Genomic DNA, 19,758 nt, shown 5'->3' with positions numbered 1-19,758 from the left:
TACCATTTAGAAAATTCCGTAGGCCGCCCACAGCTGTTTCAGACGGTAGTGTAATTTGAGGGAGACTTGGCTGCTATTTCCAGAAAGCAGTGCGACAGCTCAGAATCTTTCACTGTAAGGTGTTCGTCTTTTCACTTCCCTTTCGAAAAGCTATTAACGGGACATAGAAACAGGTTCGTTTCCTTCTGTTAAATGAACCGGAGTTCTTGTGCAGTTTGTAAAACTCAAATGCATTAGGTAAATGGTTAGATTAAGAAAAGCCTAACCTATAAAATCGTTTATCGTTGAACAAATGGTGCAATAGTTGTTTAGTTTGTATGGGTCATCAGTTTTCAGTTTTACTTGATAAGAGACATGGCAAAATGAAAATGGAAAATAAACCTATTTTTTCTTCGAATAAATGTGGGTTCCATAGAAGCAAAACGAAACCTTATGTTATTAATACTATTTCTGAAAACATTTTTTAACTGTGGACCCCCTTTGATTCCTATTTTACTCGGATAGAACCTCCTGGCCATTCGATGTTTAAAAAATCCTTTTATAGTTTTATAAGTAAATATTATTAAAAACTTTTATAATTAAATATTATTTAAAAATTTGTAATAATATTTTGTATATTGTAGAAGTATAACTAATTTATTGCCGATAAATTTTAAAATCTTGAATCGACCCGGGTTGAGAACCACTGATTTATATCCAAAGTATGAAATGGTGACAAATCACTGTTTTCATATCTTCGAGTTTTAGTGTATTATTTTCACAAAATAGACATTATTTATCATTCTCAGTAATACAATTACTTTTTTTTTTAATAATGTCAGTTAAGACAGATTATCTAAAGAATTAACCACAAAAACAAGTGGTAAACTTTCACAGCTTCCCTTCCAAATGATTCGTTGGCAGAACCAAAACAATGGTTTAGGAGAATGGTTAGAGAGTCGGGCAAAACACCCTGCGGTACTTATTCCCGCTCTCTACGGTCCCGAGTTCACATCCCACTGAGGTCAACATTACCCTTCATCTTTTAGGGATCGCTAAAATAAAGTACCAACCGGTTATCACCGTCGATTACATCAACTAATCCATCCCCACAAATTTTGGGCCTTGTGCTTATACTAGGAATAATGATTATTATTGTTGTTGTTGTATTACATGAAATTATTTACTAGCAAAGTTAATGTTTTTCTTTTTGATGAGAAACTTAACATTATGTCAACAATCGTCAATAGTAATGCCGTGGAGAGAGTCCCAAGTTTTTTTCAGAAAACACAAGTTTTCATGGAGTGAAATATTGCTGAAGAAGTGTGTATGCCGCTATTTTGATTATCTATTTGCTGATTTCCATTTTCTTTTAAATCTTTTTCTTTTCATTTTTCATTCTTCCATTACTTTTTACTTTTGTAAATTATACTGTTTTTTTGTTTCATTTTTTACTGAATTACTGTTTAATAAAGAAATTCTGATTGTAGAAAAAAATTTGTTTTTAAAGAATTATACAGAAATGAAGACATAAGATTTGGAAAAAATATTTCCTTCGGGGAAATATCTTTGCCAAATGTTTTTACGTGTAAAAAGTAAAAATCAAACAGAAATTAAGAGAAAAAAGTTAACATATTTTTCAAGTCTTCATATTATCACTTCAAAACTAAAGACAACTATTCCTGACAATCAAAGAAAAATAAAATAATGAAAAAATATAAGCAAATATTCGGCAAAAAGCTGTATTTTTAAAATATTATCCAACTTACTGAAAGTCTATGGTAAGTGTCGCCTGCTTCCAACTTGTTAACATTTACCTTACACGCATGTGCACACAACACCGGAGAAGTAGCTACCGGTTACACCCCAAATTAGTTTCCCCTGAAAAGTTAATCCGTCCACTCTCTGTAAATAAATCCGTTCGACGAACTGATATGGGAGCGTAACATAGTCACCTCTGTCTTCTCGTTTTTCATTAGGACATAACGAGCTGGAAGAGATATATCAAGGTATTTTGTCCGGCTCTCTCACGATTTTGCCAGTTCACTATTCTGGTTCTTTCGACTTAGGTTTTCATTTGAAAGGGAATCTATAAAAGTTCACTTGTTTTTGTTGTTAGTTCTTTAGATTGATTACTGTTTTAAATAATGTCTTGATGATTTGTCTTCATTTTCATTATTAAAAAAACTAATGATTATATTACTGAAAGTAATAAACAATGTCTATCAATATGCAAGTTTAAAGACATCACTTTCATAATAACTGCTGGTTGACAAAAGTCTAAGTGGTGCATATAATATCTACATGATCGCTTATAATAATATTCAATCAACCCCAGTATTAGACTAGTAAATCATTTTATAAAACACAGAAGGTTAAAACGGTAAACTTAAAACAGTAAATTAACCCACAGCAGGATTTTAAACCCAAAACGTAAGGAGCAGACGTTGAAGCGATCCACCGGCTCGACTTGCAAGAAGTACCCAAACTGAAAAGGAAGGGATAATAGTTGATCTAGAAGAAGGGTCTGTACCTATTTCTTTACTACCCACAAGGGGTTAAACACAGAGAGGACAAACAAGGACAGACAAACGGATTAAGTCGATTATATCGACCCCAGTGCGTAACTGGCATTTATTTAATCGACCCCGAAAGGATGAAAGGCAAAGTCGACCTCGGCGGAATTTGAACTCAGAACGTAGCGGCAGACGAAATACTGCTAAGCATTTCGGCAGGCGTGCTAACGATTCTGCCAGCTCGTCGCCCTATAGTCACCGAAGACTCCCCGAGGCCTGTGAGATCGATGTGATTGATGTTTCTGTTTGACGGCTGTAGAAAAAAACATATGCAGTGAAAGAATTAGAAAGGACTAACTTTCTGGGAATAAAGGACTTGCAAAATTGTTTAGTATATGGCTTGCAAAGAGAAGAGCACCATACAGGTGGCGAGATGAGGAAAGTAAATCGAGAGTGTCTGAATGGAAGAGACAGCCGATCAATCAGCTTCGGAAAGCAGACGACTTTGTTGTAGTAACGTAAAAAAAAGAGGGCAGAATGACAGGGCATAAACATAAACCTGTGATTAGAGTGCGTCGACGAGCATGACAGAGGTTAAGAATGTGTACACCACCTGTTTTCAGTGGGTTTTTTACTATCAAAATTTTTTTCGGATTTATGTTTTCAATATAGAAGAATATTTTGCCCCAAAATTACGTTTTCAAAGTATTATTCCCCCCCCCCCCAATTTCTTACTTTTTAACTTCTTTCGATTTTTTTTTTTACTCCAGTAGAAAAATACAGAGATAACGAATCTGGTAATTTTTTGGGTTAATGTTTACATCTTGATACGGAAATGAAAATCCAATATATATATATATATATATATTGGAATGGGTGTAAAACAATGTGCAGGAAACGAATATGAAAAAAAAAAAATGCGCGCAAAGCAACGGGAGGGTGAGGAGAGGACTTCGGAAAATTCACAAGATCCGAGCTTTTCCCCTCATAACTTTTAGGAAAATAAGTTTTTTTTCAATGACAAACCGAAAAGATCCCTTTTCCCTCATAACTGTATATATATATGTGTGTGTGTATATATATATGTGTGTGCGTGTGTATATATGTATGTGTGTATATATATATGTGTGTGTATATATATATGTGTGTGTGTGTGTGTATATATATATGTGTGTGTGTGTGTGTATATATATGTATATATATATATATATATATATATATATATATATATATATATGTATCTCTCTCTATATATAGAGAGAGATAGAAAGTAATAACGAGTGAATGAGAATAACAACGAAGGGTTAAAAAAGCGTAAAAATAATTGAAAATTAAACAAAATTTGAAGCCAAAACACTAAAAATTATAGAAAGTGGGTAGAAATAAACACTACGTAGTGTAGTAGTACTACGCTAGGGTAACTGTAGAAAGTTGAATGTGATTTCGGAATATAACGAGGAAAAATTCGGATCTTGGGAATTTTCCGAAAGTCCTCTCCCCACCTCAAGATTTTCCCCACAAATTACTTTATAATCGTAATGTATGCCGTTTCAAAGGTATTTCTATAAAATTTCATTGCAAAATATCTATTTTCCTAAAACTTATGAGGGAAAAACTTAGATTTAGTGAACTTTCCAAACTCCTCTCCTACACCCCTTGTAAAAGATTTTCCTCACAAATTTCTTTATAATCGTAATGTATGCCGTTTGAAAGGTATTCCTAAAAAATTTCATTGAAAAAAATCCCATTTTCTTAAAAGTTATGAGGGGAAAAGGTCGGATCTTGTGAATTTTTCGAAGTCCTCTCTCCACCCTCTCGTTGACTTGCGCGCATTTTTTTTTTCATATTCGTTTCTTGCACATTGTTTCATACCCATTCCCGTGTTTTTTTTTTTGTTTTTTTTTTGGATTTGCATTTCCGGGTCAAGATGTAAACATTAACCATTTTATTTTTTTAATTTTAATTTTTCTTTAAGAAACACTCAATGCTCTTTCCACCTCCACCTATCACCTCCCCACTTTCAAAAAATAAAAACTAAAAACGTTTCACTTTGGTCTGATGTTTCACGCATGTGTAGAATTCTACTGAAATAGCAGACGTCAAAAATATCAGACCTTTACCAGAAATCCCGACATGCTAGAAACAACAGCTAAGTGACATTATTTCTGGAAAATTTTCCCCGCTTTCAAAAAAGCTAAAAAGTAAAACATTAGGAGGTGATGGGCGGGGTGTTTCTTTGGGTGTTTCTTTAAGAAAAAATTTTTTTTTAATTTTTAAAGATTCATAATCTCTATTTTTCTACATGGATTAAAAATAATTTTCAAAAAAAGTAAAAGATTTAAAATTTTGGGTGGGGAGGATTAGGATTATTAACATTTTGGAAACGTTTTTTGGCAAAATCCTAGTCTCCTATATCGGAAACAGGAACCCGAAGAAATTTTGGTAAAAAATAAGGGTAATTGTAGGAAAGTTGATAACACGAAGTTCATTGCCATAATCACACACAACAGTGTGGTCAAAGACTTGGACAAAACGAATAAAAGCTGCTTGATCCGTATGGCTGACTTTTATTTGCCTTTTCAGCTGACCTTGAAAAACGTCCCATAAATACAAAACACCCTACAAGAAGAAATAACAAAGATAGATTGACAAGGCAAATATCAAAAAATAAAGCAATTTAATTTTTACAGTTAGAAAAATTTGTATCTAGTGAAGTTAATGTTTAATTTGCTGTTTACTATTCATTCTTGAGAAGTTGTTAGTTGTCGGAGCACTGCATCCTTCAAAACTTCCATGCTTTCTGAGATTCGCCAAAACTACACCTGATTTTCTCCCCTCCATGTATCTGACTCATACATTGTTCGCTTTCCAGACATTTTTACATTACTGCATGTACTTTATATGCACTTTCTGACAAGTTGTGGTGCACCTGAGCACTGTATACAATAATTTCATTATTATTATTTTTAAGTTTGAAGCTTGCTGTCATTCCTTGACATTTTATGAAATCTTCAAGGAGCTGACCTGCAAATTCTTCTCTTCCCAGTGTTTGCCAATAATTTATTTGACAGGTAATATTTGTTAATGATACCACACTTTACAGTTTCATGTCTAAGACATCTCACAGTGGACCTAGCAGCAGATTTTTTTCTTCTGATCTAACTGGGATAGTGCAATGGCTTGTTACGTTAACGCTTCCAAAACCAGTTTTAAATTCACACCTACATTACAGCTGTTGTCAGGGTGGTAGCTAGAACAACAAGCTCTTTATACCATTAAAAAAGTTATTAACACCTGAAGCTCTATTATATCACAAGAGCCAGATCCATCCAAAACATGTACCTGATATAGTATGAAATCAAATACATAGTCCTGCTGGTGATGAGGTCTTTCATTACTGGTGGGATCAGGGAATGAAGTTAATCTGAACATCTTTCATAGAAGAGCCTTATTACCTATTTCTTTACTACCCACAAGGGGCTAAACACAGAGAGGACAAACAAGGACAAACGGATTAAGTCGATTATATCGACCCCAGTGCGTAACTGGTACTTATTTAATCGACCCCAAAAGGATGAAAGGCAAAGTCGACCTCAGCAGAATTTGAACTCAGAACGTAGCGGCAGACAAAATACTGCTAAGCATTTCGCCCGGCATGCTAACGTTTCTGCCAACTCGCCGCCTTATTGCCTGGTCCCACCAGTCCTTGAACTTCCTATCAGACTTTAGTATACCGAATTTAGTAAATTGCATCCATTTTTCTAGGATATCTCAAAGGCATGCTGCAAGTTCCATGCACAAATTTTTCACCAAGAACAGCTGATTAAAGTCTCTTCATTGTTGTGCTTTCCAATTTTTTTATTGCAATACACCTTTGATGACCATTTTTAGCTTCAGGGTTAAGCTTACCTATTTAATGTCATTTCTTACCTTATAATATTTGGTCAGTTCTGCACCTTTTAGTATTGCGTTTTTATATTTTATTGTCATCTTATCTCTTAAGGTCATCCCAATTATTATATTTTACTGCCACTACTTCTTTTGTCAGTTTTATTGTATTGGATTTAAATCTTTCATCCATTATTAATCATTTCTAGCCATCTTTTACTAAGCATGTGTATATGGAATTTGTGATATTTATTGCACTCTCTGCTTTCCCCTAAACTTTTACCAGAAGACCCAATGGACTTTGTTGGGAATGATTTTGAGAACACAACACTATAAAAAGTATACCGAATTTATTAAATTGCATCCATTTTTCTAGGATATCTCAAAGGCATGCTGCAAGTTCCATGCACAAATTTTTCACCAAGAACAGCTGGATTAAAGTCTCTTCATTGTTTTGCAATATTACCTTGATGACCATTTTTAGCTTCAGGGTTAAGCTTACCTCAAGTTAACTGTCCTTTATTTTAATATTTGGTCAGTTCTTTCATTAGTATTGCGTTTTATTTTATTGTCATCTTTATCTCTTAAGGTCATCCCAATTATTATATTTTACTGCCACTACTTCTTTTGTCAGTTTTATTGTATTGGATTTAAATCTTTCATCCATTATTTAATCATTTCCTAGCCATCTTTTACTTAAGCATGTGTATATGGAATTTGTGATATTTATTGCACTCTCTGCTTTCCCCTAAACTTTTACCCAGAAGTACCCAATGGACTTTGTTGGGAATGATTTTGAGAAACAAATATATAAAAAAAAAACACACACAAGCTTGAAATTTTTCGGGAAGATAGTAAAGCTGGTGTTTTTGCCTTCCTCAATGCAGATAGAAGACAAAGAAATGTAAAACTAAGTTACCTGATGAATATTGATCATAATAATCAGTTACTTGATGAATATTGTTTATAATAATGTCATCCCCAGCAAACATCAACTGACATATAAGGAGTTAAATTATGATGAATTACAGAAAAAACCTGTATGCTTTTAATATCATAAATAGGTTTTTTAAAAATTCCATTTCATTATAAAACTGGGACATACTATCAGATATACCTTTCACTTTATTCAATTATCCATTCTCATATTATTTTCACAACATTTCTACAATATTTTATCATTTATTTTTCCTCTATAACTACAGAAATCCATAGAATTAATATAGGGGACATGTGACTTTTCTGTATGTTTTCTTTTGTTATAATTTTCCCTGTGAAGGTGTGTGGCCTAGTGGTTAAGTTATGCTCATGATCACTAGATCATGGGTTCAATTCCCTGAGTGGGTGGCACATTATGTTCTTGAGCAAAACACTTCATTTCACGTTGCTTCAGTCCCCACCATTGACCAGGGGGGAAATGTTGGCTTCATTCCTCTCATGCCCAGTTTTCTCTCAACACATCTGTACTTTGTCAGTTGTGCACAGTTACAATGCACATCCAATGAAGCATGTTTTTTCATTTCTTTCCAGTTTTCTTAACCCTTTTGTTACCAACCTGGCTCTGGCTCTGAGTACAAATATCTTGTTTCATAAGTTTTGAATTAATGTCTTCCATCAAACCTTAGTCACAATTTATGTTCCTAACACTAGCTGCATGATAATTAAGTTATTTTACTAAATTCTTTGTTATATTTAAAGTAATTGAAAGAAACACAAAGCATCCCAAAATAAATACAGTAACAAAAGGGTTAAGTCCTCTGCATTCAAAGCCCATGTCTCACTACCATGCAACAACATTGTTCTAATACAAAAGTCATTCAATCTGCCCTTCAGTCTGAGGGAAAAGATCTTCATGATTGGCAACAACAGTAGCTCTCTGAATTTTTTTCAACCCATTCTTACCTTGGTTACTATATTTTCAGAGTAGCCATCTCACTTATTAATTATGTCTCCTAGGTAAAAAAAAGCTACCAGCAACTTCTTGTGAACCATTGGGGCATGTCAAAGAATCTAGTTCAAGTGTGTTCATAGTACATATCACTCCAGTTCATCTTTTATATAAGAAGCTTGCTTTCTCTATTAGTCTGCATGTGATTCCACTAAACTCTTTGTGTTTAACACTTGGAAAATTTATATGAAAACACTATCATGTTTATGTTCTAGTAGATAAATCAACAACAATAGTAAATGAAATTATTGTTTATATTCTGATGTTTACCAATATATCAATAATATGTATAGTACATCAGCAATGACTTGCTTCAATTTACAAAAATATAAACAAATTCAACAAGAATAATTGACAGAATATAACAATAAAAATAAATTACAAGAAATTACAAAAGTTTGAAACAATTTTATTTTTTTAATCTTTATTGATTTTTTTTTTCTTTAAATAGTCACTATAGTGAGAAATATTTGACAAAAAATAGAAAATTATTTTTTTTTATCTTCAAAAATTTAAAGCATTTCAATGTCTTGTAAAAAAATGAATGAGCCAACAAATGTTTTGATATATGATAAAATGATAACCGACAATTTTCTGTCTGTAATTTGTTGCTAGGCAAAAAGTCACTCTGTTTCCAAAATTAAGTTAGACAGTGATCAGTCGTTTTTTTCAAGAATTGTAGGAAAGTTGATAACACGAAGTTCATTGCCATAATCACATACAACAGTGTGGTCAATGACTTAATACTTAACCTGTCCTCCAAGCAGTAGAAGTTTATCAGTGAGTAATGCCATTTGTTGACTATATAAACCAGGCTCCTGCAAATAATTGACATATTATTTTGTGAGATATCTTTTATGTGCTCTCTCTCTCTCCTACTGTTACTTCTCATCCATTATTTTTATCTTGTTTGAGACTAATCTCAGAACAGTTAATCTGGTACTGTCTTGTCCTATAAAACTAGTTTCATGTATGTTATATTTGGTAATAAGGCCCCTATTCCAGAATATGCATCCGCATTAGCATAAATAAACATAAGTGTAATGGTGACAGACCAATCAAACTGAAAATTATGTAACTACACACTGACACACACATCTATATGTACAAACAGGAGAAAAATAATTCAATCATATATATATATTATTCCTGAGTGTTATACTAATACATCTGTTTGTTTTGTACACCACCTGTCTTCATCTTTTGTTTTTTTCATAAACTCTCCCTATATATATATATATATATATATATATATATATATATAATCCCCAATGGTTGCTACATTTCTTTTGGTAACATAAGTTATTAGACAAGATGATATCAATATTACAATAAGCAATTTTATGTTGTGCATGTATAGTAATATTATGATCATGAAATTAGCATTAACTTATCTCACTCTTTCTCGTGGGGACCCTAGGAACCTCTTGCAGAACCCTAGGGTTGTGGGAAACTCCGGTTGAAAAATGCTGCTTCAGTGTATCAATGATGAAAATTAGTTTAAAATGTTAAATGACTTATATTACCTACCAGTTGTAAGTTATACAAGAGTTGACCTCTAATGCGGTCCCATACACAGAGATGGTAATCCTGATCTTGGCTGATCACATACTGAAGGGAACATGTCAAAGCAGTGATAGGTTGTTCGTAAGAACACAGTTTATGGATACAGAAACCAGTCAGCAAGTCCCATAACCGAACCGTACCATCAGTGGAAGCACTTGCAGCAGAAAATGGAGGTCCCTGCAAAAGCGAAAAAAAAAAAGAAAATTCAAAATTTTTGAAGTTTGTAAACCAAATCAAACTTGATTGTGAATAAAGCTTAAAGAGTGACAAAAATTAGTAAATGTTGCATTTTGTTAAAATTGGAAAACGTCAGAATTGCTAGTGGTGATAGAGATGATAAATAATACTTCCTACTCACAATAAAAATAATCCTTTCTATAATAGGCACAAACCTGAAATTTTGGTAGGAGGGCTAGTTGATTATACTGACCCCAGTACACAACTGGTACTTATTTCAGTGACCCCCAAAAGGATGAAAGGCAAAGTCAACCTTGGCAGAATTTGAACTTAGAACATAAAGACAGACAAAATGCCACTAAGCATTTTGTCTGGTGAGATAATGATTCTGCCGGCTTGCCACCTTAATGTGAAAATATATTTATAGATTATTGGAACTATGTCAGTTACTGAATAGAAATGATAAGAAACACATTTCACTTACCTTATCTAAGTAAAGAGCTGTAATACTACCATGATGACCATATAATGTATACATACATATGCAGTCCTCTAGACAGAATACCTACAATAAAAACAATAATACATTTATTACTATTGCTTTCGAAATCACTGTCAGACAGTCTTTCATTGAAATTTAATACACAGAATATCCAGTTACAATAACAATGTATTTTACACATTTATGAAAATACTACTGAACAATCATATCATCATCATCATTTAACGTCTGTTTTCCATGCTGGCAAGGGTTGGATTGTTTGACTGAGGTCTGGAGAGCCAATCTGATCTAGCAATGTTTTTAGAGCTGGATGCCTATCCTATTGCCAACCACTCTGAGAGTGTAGTGAGTGCTTTTTACATGTTACCAACACAGGAGCTAGTCAGGTGGGCCTGGCATCGATTACATTCAGATAGTGCTTTTTACGTGTATGGGGGCCAGTCAGGGGGTACTGGCATCGGCCACGTGCGAATGATGCTTTTTATGTGCCACTGACACATGGGCCAGTCAGGCGGACCTAGCATCAACCATATTCGGATGGTGCTTTATACATGCCACTGGCACAGGAGCCAGTCATGGGGTACTGGACACAGCTACAATATTGGTTTTACTTGACTCAACAGGTCTTCTCAAGCATATATCGCCTGACACATCAGGAGTACTCTTAACTAGGCTGGATATGCATGGTTGCAATCTCACTTTAGTTGCCAGGTCTTTTCAATCACAGCATATCTCCAAAGGTCTCGGTCTCCATCCCATGTCCTCCAGGGTTTACCTCTTCCACAGGTTCCTTTGCTGGTTGCTAGCAATTTTTTGCTCTTAAAAGGATTTTATCCTTTATATATACAGTTCAATATTTACATGTTGAAAAAATATATCCTTCTCCTTGTTCTACAATACATTTTAATGCTTCAAAAAAATTATGTTTGTTTACATATGATGTAATCTATATGACATCTAGCATTTCTGGATGACTTTATACCTTCTAAAATTGCGGAAGAATTTGCCGGTTGGCAGTTTAGCTTAAAGGGTACAGCACACCAACTGGATATTGGAGGGGTGTAAGTTCAATCCTCATGGCTGGTTGCCGGCAAATTTTTCTGCTCTTAAAAGGATTTTACCTTTTATATATACTGTTCAGTATTTACATGTTGAAAAATATTTTTCTACTTGTTCTACAATACATTTCAATGCTTCAAAAAAACAAACTTATGTTTGTTTACATATGACATAAACAATATGATATACAACTACATTACAAATAGCTATGACAATATATTATGTAGGTTTGCAATAAAAATATTACAATAAAATTATCTGCTTTTATTTTTTTATGCCAGAAGATATAATTCTAAAATCTGATACAGACAATATAAAACACATGTTAACATTACAAAGAACTGACCTTGAGTGTGCGATCATCACTGGCAGACACTACACGTCCAGCTTCTGATTGTAAGGCAGTAATTGGCTTTTGGTGGGCTTGAATACGCTGCAATAAAGCACAGGAGACTGATTCTTCCCAACATCCAACTGTGCCTGTACTGTTTTTATTTGAAGCTGAACTGGACGGATGGCGTACGGGACCTAAAAATAAGGATAATATAACTACTATTTATTACATTTCTAGTAAAGATATTCTTGTATTTCTGATATGGTATATGTTTGAATATATCCCCCTTTTTCCTTTCATTAAGTTATCAGCAGGATGTGTCTGCAGTGTGGTATGTTCCTATTTTTCTTAGTCTTGTGTCATCTATTTGGTACACTTAACATCCTCAGGTTCTAACACACACCAATTCTTATGCCTACTTTAGTCTTCCACAGCCATATCTAAGATCCCTTGTTAGTTTGCAAGATGTTTTCACCCTAAGTGTGCAATTAGTTCTATTATCTTCACCTTAGGGCAGACATCCCACCTACACATATCAGTTAATACCATTATGCTTAACCACATTCTCATCTTTCTCATGCTGTTTTCCAAACCAGCTAAACTGTCTATCCACACTAAATTTTATCTCCAGTCTCTGCAGGTTTTCATTTATCACTAATATTGTTAGGTAAGAATAAAATCTGATAATAAAATGTAAATGTAACAAAATGTTCAGGTATTTTAATTACCGCGTGTATGAAGTCCAGGTGTTGAGTTAGAAGATATGTTTCCAAGATTCTGAAAAGTTTCTAGTTCCAAAAAATCCATACTACCATCTAATCTGGCAGCAACAAGCCTCCAAATCCATTTGTAAAGTTAGATATGTTTGCCCACCATGTATATTTTGTATTTGAAACTGCAATGGTTTAGTGCTTAGGGTAGGCTCATGATTATAAGGTTATGAGTTTGATTCCTGACAGTGCATTCTGTCCTTGAGCAAAATATTTTATTTCATGTTACTCTAGTCCACTCAGCTGGCAAATATGGGTAGTACTTGTATTTCAAAAGTTCAACCTTGTCACATTCTGTGTCACAACGAAAATCTCCCTGAGAACTACGTTAAGGGTATATATGTCTGTAGAGTGCTCAGCCACTTGCACATTAATTTCATGAGCAGGTTGTTCCTCTGTTCGGATCAACTGGAACCCTCATCATCATAACTAATGGAATGCCAGTATAACACAACCATGCAGTCCTTTATTAGAGTTCACCGTATTAAACATTCAGACAAAATTGAAGGTTGTTTTTTTTTTCCCTTCCAGGCTTTAAATTACAGATATTCAGCTTGGCACTGATCCCATCAGTCTCACCTGTAAAAGAGTACTGACAAAGGCTACTGGCACTGCCTTATCCCAGTGATTAATTTAAGCATCTTAATTCGACAATCATTCCAATATCTTATCACAATAGCACATAAAAAATAATTGCAAGCCAACACTAGAGCCTCAAGATCACTGGTTCTCAACCATTTTAATATCTGAACCAGATCCAAAACCATGATTTGATAGTGGGCGGGAGGCACACCAAAAAAAGTAAAACACAAGTCAATTAATGAAAAAGTTATATCTATAGAGGGAAGGCTGTCAAAGGCCAGTGGAAGGATGCATAAGGACGACCATTGAGAACTGCTGTTCTAGATGGTTGCTTGATGTACTAGAAGAAATAGCTGATTCATCCTGAAGTTACATCTTAATGTCTTGAGAAGAGAATACATTAGATAATGCAGTCCCACATATGTAATAACACAAGGGAAGAATGGAATGGTCATGGCTGAAATACTTTGGGTTAGAGATCAGCTTGGTCAGGGCTGACCTACAACTGAAAAAATATAAGACAGGATGGCCAAGGCTGAAAAGCTTTTGATCATAGACAGTAGAAACTGACATGTAATAGAACAGCTGAATTACAGATATTTTTTTTATTTTAAAAATAATCTGTATAGGAAACTGGAGAAAACAAGTAAATGTTCATAGTTAGATTTGATAAAGAGGAAATTTACCTTCACAAGACGAGGGTAGCTATCTTGTAATGATTGGAGTTTCAAATTTAAGTTTACAGTTTTCTATATTAACTTTTATATCACATCATATAGTATTATATACATATTATGCAGCTCAGAACTGACTATAGTCTTGTGAGTGGATTTTGTAAATGGAAACTGAAAGAAGCCCATCATATTGTATCACTATTGTACAAATGGCATCCGTTTCCAATCTTCTGTGGAAACATGTCTGGTCATGGAGAAATAGTACCTTACCTGGAAACAGGTGAGGATTGGTGACAGAAAGGGCATTTGGACATAGCAAATCTACTTCAACAAATTCTGTCTGACACAGGTGTTTGTGTGATATTGTGATGGTAAATATTATATCTCTCATATCATACATTATAAATCATTATATTAGTTTTTCACAAAAAAGAATGAAAAAAAAAAAAGCAAGACAAAAATATAAAACTTACTTGTTTCTTTCTAAACAAAGAGCTGTGACACTAATTTTGTGGTTATTATATATGCATTTTAAACTCCCATTGCTGGCATTCCAGAGCTGATAACATTCAAACAAAATGAAATTTATTTTCAAGACAAAAAAAAAATATATATATTTTTAACTAAAGGAAAAAATTCAATTAGAGTACATAAATAACTTGATTTTTTAAAAGTATATGTTTAAATGATAAATTCTATATTTTTCTATCTATAACAGATATAAAACTACAGACTTTAGGCAAGGGAAACTGTCTTAGTCTTAGATTATAATTTCATTCACCTCTATGATGCTTTACAGGAATATTTAATATTTGAGAGGTACTTTAATTTTATTGACTTTTCAAGGCCGAAAAGAAAAGATGGCTTTGATAGGATTCAAACACACAACATAAAGAGATGTAACCACATACTATACAGCATTTTGCTCAGCACTCTACCAATTCAACCATTCCACCACAGTCAAAAAATCTACACATCAAAATATAAATTAGTGTATAGTTCAGTGAATAGACATGACATTATTCTAACATTAAAACAAAACAAAAAAAACACCAAAAGAAGAATGATAAAAAAATTTAAAATTACATACCTCAATCCGGCCATTGCCACAACCAGTTACAATAAGACCATCTTTAAAACACAGACACCAGATTGAAGACATTTCATAATTAATATCTCTTTCAACAGCCCCAACTGTTTCTGAAGAACATAAAAGAAAACAAATATACAATACAATGAAAATATATAAATATTAATTGTTTCTAATTTAGGCATACCACCAATTTTGAAGGGAGAGGATAGTTGATACCATCAATTCTGGTATATTATTTCATTGATCCCAGAAGGATGAAACACAAAACGCTAAACTATGAGAATTTGAACTCAGACTGTGAAGAACTGTAATGAACACCACTAAGTATTTTGACTGATTTTCTAATAAATAACCCTTATTCAGGGACCTTTTGAGCAGGATGGGTTACTCGACCAGAAGAAAATTCTAATTGGGCCCCACCTGCAAGGTCATGTGCTGTTTATCTTGATATGAGATCACCATGTTGCACACACATGGTTGTGATGCATGTGCCAGGTGTACCCATATCAGACGGATAGTCATGATGGGTATACTGGGATTTGTATATTTCACCCCAGTGTCACTTTGATGGCATCCACTGCTCTCTCTCACTCAATAATAATAATTCTTTCTACAATAGGCACAAGGCCTGAAATGTGGAGAAAGGGGACTAGTCGAATGTATCAACCCCAGGGCCTGAATGGTACTTATTTTATCAACCTCAAAAGGAGGTTGACCTCAGAGGAATTTGAACTGAGAACATGAAGACAGAGAAAATGCTGTTGACAATTCTGCCAGCTTGCTGTCTTACTAATGATGGTGGTGGAGGTGATGATGATGTTTACTAAAACAAATATAAAAAATGTCAAATAGTTAGATATGATGAAAAATTCTCTAAATCACCTATCTTAAGATATAACATAAACACATGACAACAACAAAGAAAAACCAAAAAAAACGACAACCTGTGCTTGTAGAACTTCTACTGTCAAGGTCATCAAAAGTAAATAAATCCAAATCATCAATTTCTAAATGATTTCTTTTATTTTGACAACCATGATCTTCTTTCACATTTGATATATGATCTTTATAAACTTCATTGAAGTGAGCACCAAAATCAAATCCTGTTAAGTTGTTAGTAGAGTTGTCAGGAGTTCCAAATGGTGAAGAATAAGTGCTAGAGATAGAACTTGTGAAGTCACTATCAATAGTGCTTGATAAATCTGGTAATTCATTAAGGAATGATTGGCTGTTTCTCTCCGACTTGAAGGCAGATGATAAAATGTTTGCATTAAGAGATGAGAGCCTGTTAATAGAATCTGTGTTGCTGTTTTCCTGTTCAGCAAATGCAGAGGTTGCATCTGTGTTGTTCTTGTTCATATGATGTTCATTCCGAACTGATAAACTATAAAGGAAAATCGATCAAATTAAATATAAGCTTTATTGAATGCATTCAAATTAAGACTTTATAAATGCTAAAATTTTTTTTTCAAAAACCCAAAATAACTATTTACTTTTGGAAATAAGACAAATAACATCATAAATCATTTCAGTTTACAATTTTTTTTCCTAATCAAGATACTGATGGATATGTGTGAATTAACAAATACAATAAGTTTATAAAATGAATTCAAATATTTTGAATTTACTTGAAAATATTAATATATTTAAGGAGTGGCTGTGTGGTAAGTAGCTTGTTTACCAACCACATGGTTCTGGGTTCAGTCCCACTGCGTGGCACCTTGGGCAAGTGTCTTCTACTATAGCCTCAGGCCAACCAAAGCCTTGTGAGTGGATTTGGTAGACGGAAACTGAAAGAAGCCCGTTGTCGGGCATGGCTGTGTGGTTAGGGAGCTTGCTGCCTAGCTACATGGTTTGGGGTTCAGTCCCACTGCGTGGCACTTTGGGTAGGTGTCTTTCACTATAGCCCCGAGCCGACCGGAGCTTTGTGATTGAATTCGGTAGGTGGAAGTTACTGCCGTGTGTGTATGTGTGCATATAGCTGCTCAGTGCCTCTCCGAAAGAGAGAGAGGGTGCGTGTCTGTGTTTGTCCCCCTAGCATTGCTTGACAACCGATGCTGGTGTGTTTATGCCCCCGTCACTTAGCGGTTCGGCAAAACAGACCGATAGAATAAGTACTGGGCTTACAAAGAATAAGTCCCGGGGTCAAGGTGCTCGATTCAGATTAAATGACTGAAACAAGTAAAAGAGTAAAGAGTAATGGTGGTGTGGTTAATAAGTCTGCTTCCCAACTATATAGTTTCTAGTTCAGTCTCATTATGTGCTATCTTGGGCTGGCCAAAGCCTTGTAAGTGGATTTGGTAGATGGAAAGTAACAGAAACCTGTTGTGCATGTATATATGTGTGTATATGGATATGTGTGTACATGTGTGTTTTTGTGCCTATTTGAGTATTACCATCATACAAGTGGTGTCTTTCGTTTCCACGATAAGAATAATGATGATGATAACAACAATGATAATGATGTATAATGGAGTCATTCATTACTCTTTTACTAGTTTCAGTCATTTGACTGTGGTCAAGCTGGAGCACTGCCTTTAGTCGAGCAAATCGACCCCAGGACTTATTCTTTGTAAGCCTAGCACTTATTCTATCGGTCTCTTTTGTTGAACCACTAAGTTACGGGGACGTAAACACACCAGCATTGGTTGTCAAGTGATGGGGGGGGGGGGGGCTCAAACACACACACACACACATATATATATATATATATATATACGGCGGGTTTCTTTCAGTTTCCATCTACCAAATCCACTCACAAGGCTTTGGTCGGCCCAAAGCTATAGTAGAAGACACTTGCCCAAGGTGCCCGGAACCATGTGGTTCGTAAGCAAGCTACTTAACACACAGTCACTGCTATGCCATTCTTTAGTTAACTATAGTAATTCAACCACTTAGCTTACTATGTTTGTATATCAGCTAACCTGCTGCTGTATCATATTGCAGAATGTTTCACATACATATAAAAAATAAAATACACAAAAATTACATCTTGAATATCTTCTACTTACTTATGACGAAGTATTCTAGTCAAGCATTCTCCTGTAAATGAATCCCATACCATCAACGTTCCACCAAGACAAGCACTGACTATCAACTGTCCATCAGTTTTCACACATTCTATTTCCTATATAATATAAATTCATTTCACATTATAATAAAAATCTAATGTTACATTACAATAATCGCATGCATGGGCAAAGATAAATTTTCAAGACAGAAGATAGATATTTGATAAATCATTTTTTTAAAGATTACCTTTACAGATTTTCAACAGCGATGATAATCTCTATAGAAAATCTATAGAGATAACCTTAACAAGTGATTTAATAGCACTGCTAACACAGTAGAAAACAGTATTGACTTACAAAGTGTTTAATAAACTTTGTAGTATATTATGATTACATAATGAAATACGGTGTCCCTACAGGTCATTAATTTGCTAAATCAGTGCTTTTTTAATTATTACTCCACATTACATGCTCATTTTTTCATTTGACTTTTTACACATGACTAAATATAGACAGCCATTTTAAATAGTAATTTATGCAAAATTCATCAAGAAATTATGATTATGAATAATGGCTATATAGTAGACTTCCTGAAGAAAATTTTGTTAAAGTTGTCGTATTTCGGTAATTTCAACCAATCAATGACGTGTATTCAGCTGAATAAAATTACTGCTGTTGTTTGTCAACAACTATTGGTGGTGTATATTTCGTTTGTCATTGTTATTTATGACATCGTTCGTGCGTTTGTACTGGTTTTAGCTTTAAGGTTTTAGGGTTGGGGTTTTAGGGTTAGAGTTACGGAAAAAAATGAAAAATGAAGCATGAACGATTATGGTGGTGCCATGAAATAAACATGCTTCAGATACACTCGTTTATTCATACAAACATAACTGAGATGAAATATGTCATAAATAACAGTGACAAATATACACTGCCGGAAGTTGTTGTTGACAAACAACAGCAGTAATTTTATTCAGCTGAATACACATCATTGATTGGTTGAAATTACCTAAAGACGACAACTTTAACAAAAAATAACTTCCAAAATACAGAATTTTCTCAACAACGCCAAGAATAAAAGATGTTTTATGTGACACATTCTACCAGTATACGAAGTTTGAAAGTGTTTAGTTACAAATAAATCATTTTTAAAATTTGTCAGTCAAAAGGTAAAGATCTGTTATTTTCCCAACAGATGTGACATCTGATTATGAAATGAATGAATCAAAGCAAAATCATAGTGATGGTAGATATTAGCAATGCTATCACAAAAATTGTTGTGAATGCATTGTCTGAGAACATTAAATTGAAAGTGGAAGAAATAATTGAGACATTATATATGTATTCATACAGTTGATTCTTTCTAAGTTTGAAAAAAGAAAGAAAAAGAAAACATGACATAAAGCCTTAGTTAATGAAACAAAATATTCTTTTGTTTTATGTGTGAAAATGCTTTAGTAGTCAGTGACAGGTAAGCAACATAATTATTTTTGTTAATTAACTAATGTCTTGCATAGAGTAGCACATTCCACAGCACAGTATTCATAAACTATAGTAAGTTACAGGTATCTGTATTTCATTTTAATTATTTAAGTAAATTTAATATCAATGTTGTACCTGCACTGGTTTAAATCTTTGGAAAGTAGCTTGGTGGGATGT

At 34.0% G+C, this 19,758-nt stretch overlaps 2 protein-coding genes and 1 long non-coding RNA gene across 4 annotated transcripts in view; 1 reads left to right on the top strand and 2 right to left on the bottom strand.

Annotated features, from left to right (window-relative positions):
- LOC115215175 (activating signal cointegrator 1 complex subunit 3) overlaps positions 1-2,271 on the bottom strand; it is a 526,302-nt gene extending 524,031 nt beyond the window's left edge. Inside the window, exon 1 of one of the 2 annotated variants that reach the window (XM_029784370.2) lies at positions 1,749-2,271. Coding sequence is in view for 1 of the 2 variants with exons in the window: in XM_036506863.1 (XP_036362756.1) it covers positions 4-6 (3 nt within the window). In the remaining variant the exon portion in view is untranslated. Of the gene's footprint in view, positions 1-3; positions 21-1,748 lie in introns of those variants that run through there. The other variant, XM_036506863.1, reaches the window with a different exon arrangement.
- Positions 2,272-4,904: 2,633 nt separating this feature from the next.
- LOC115229106 (sterol regulatory element-binding protein cleavage-activating protein) overlaps positions 4,905-19,758 on the bottom strand; it is a 37,366-nt gene continuing 22,512 nt past the window's right edge. Inside the window, exons 17-26 of the mRNA XM_036506050.1 lie at positions 18,100-18,215; positions 16,033-16,472; positions 15,086-15,195; positions 14,469-14,554; positions 12,698-12,804; positions 11,982-12,163; positions 10,559-10,639; positions 9,862-10,074; positions 9,084-9,149; positions 4,905-5,114 (exon numbers count right to left, since the gene is read on the bottom strand). Coding sequence (XP_036361943.1) covers positions 4,905-5,114; positions 9,084-9,149; positions 9,862-10,074; positions 10,559-10,639; positions 11,982-12,163; positions 12,698-12,804; positions 14,469-14,554; positions 15,086-15,195; positions 16,033-16,472; positions 18,100-18,215 — 1,611 coding nt within the window. The remainder of the gene's footprint in view (positions 5,115-9,083; positions 9,150-9,861; positions 10,075-10,558; positions 10,640-11,981; positions 12,164-12,697; positions 12,805-14,468; positions 14,555-15,085; positions 15,196-16,032; positions 16,473-18,099; positions 18,216-19,758) is intronic.
- LOC118765238 lies at positions 18,377-19,480 on the top strand. The gene is made up of 2 exons (XR_005001086.1): positions 18,377-18,703; positions 19,275-19,480. It is a non-coding gene; the product is annotated as an uncharacterized LOC118765238 (long non-coding RNA).

The sequence above is a fragment of the Octopus sinensis genome, linkage group LG1, assembly GCF_006345805.1.
Source record: "Octopus sinensis linkage group LG1, ASM634580v1, whole genome shotgun sequence".
Classification (NCBI taxonomy): Eukaryota; Metazoa; Mollusca; class Cephalopoda; order Octopoda; family Octopodidae; genus Octopus; species Octopus sinensis.
The sequence above is the reverse complement of the archived record's forward strand: the minus strand, read 5'-3'. Positions and strand labels throughout refer to the sequence as shown.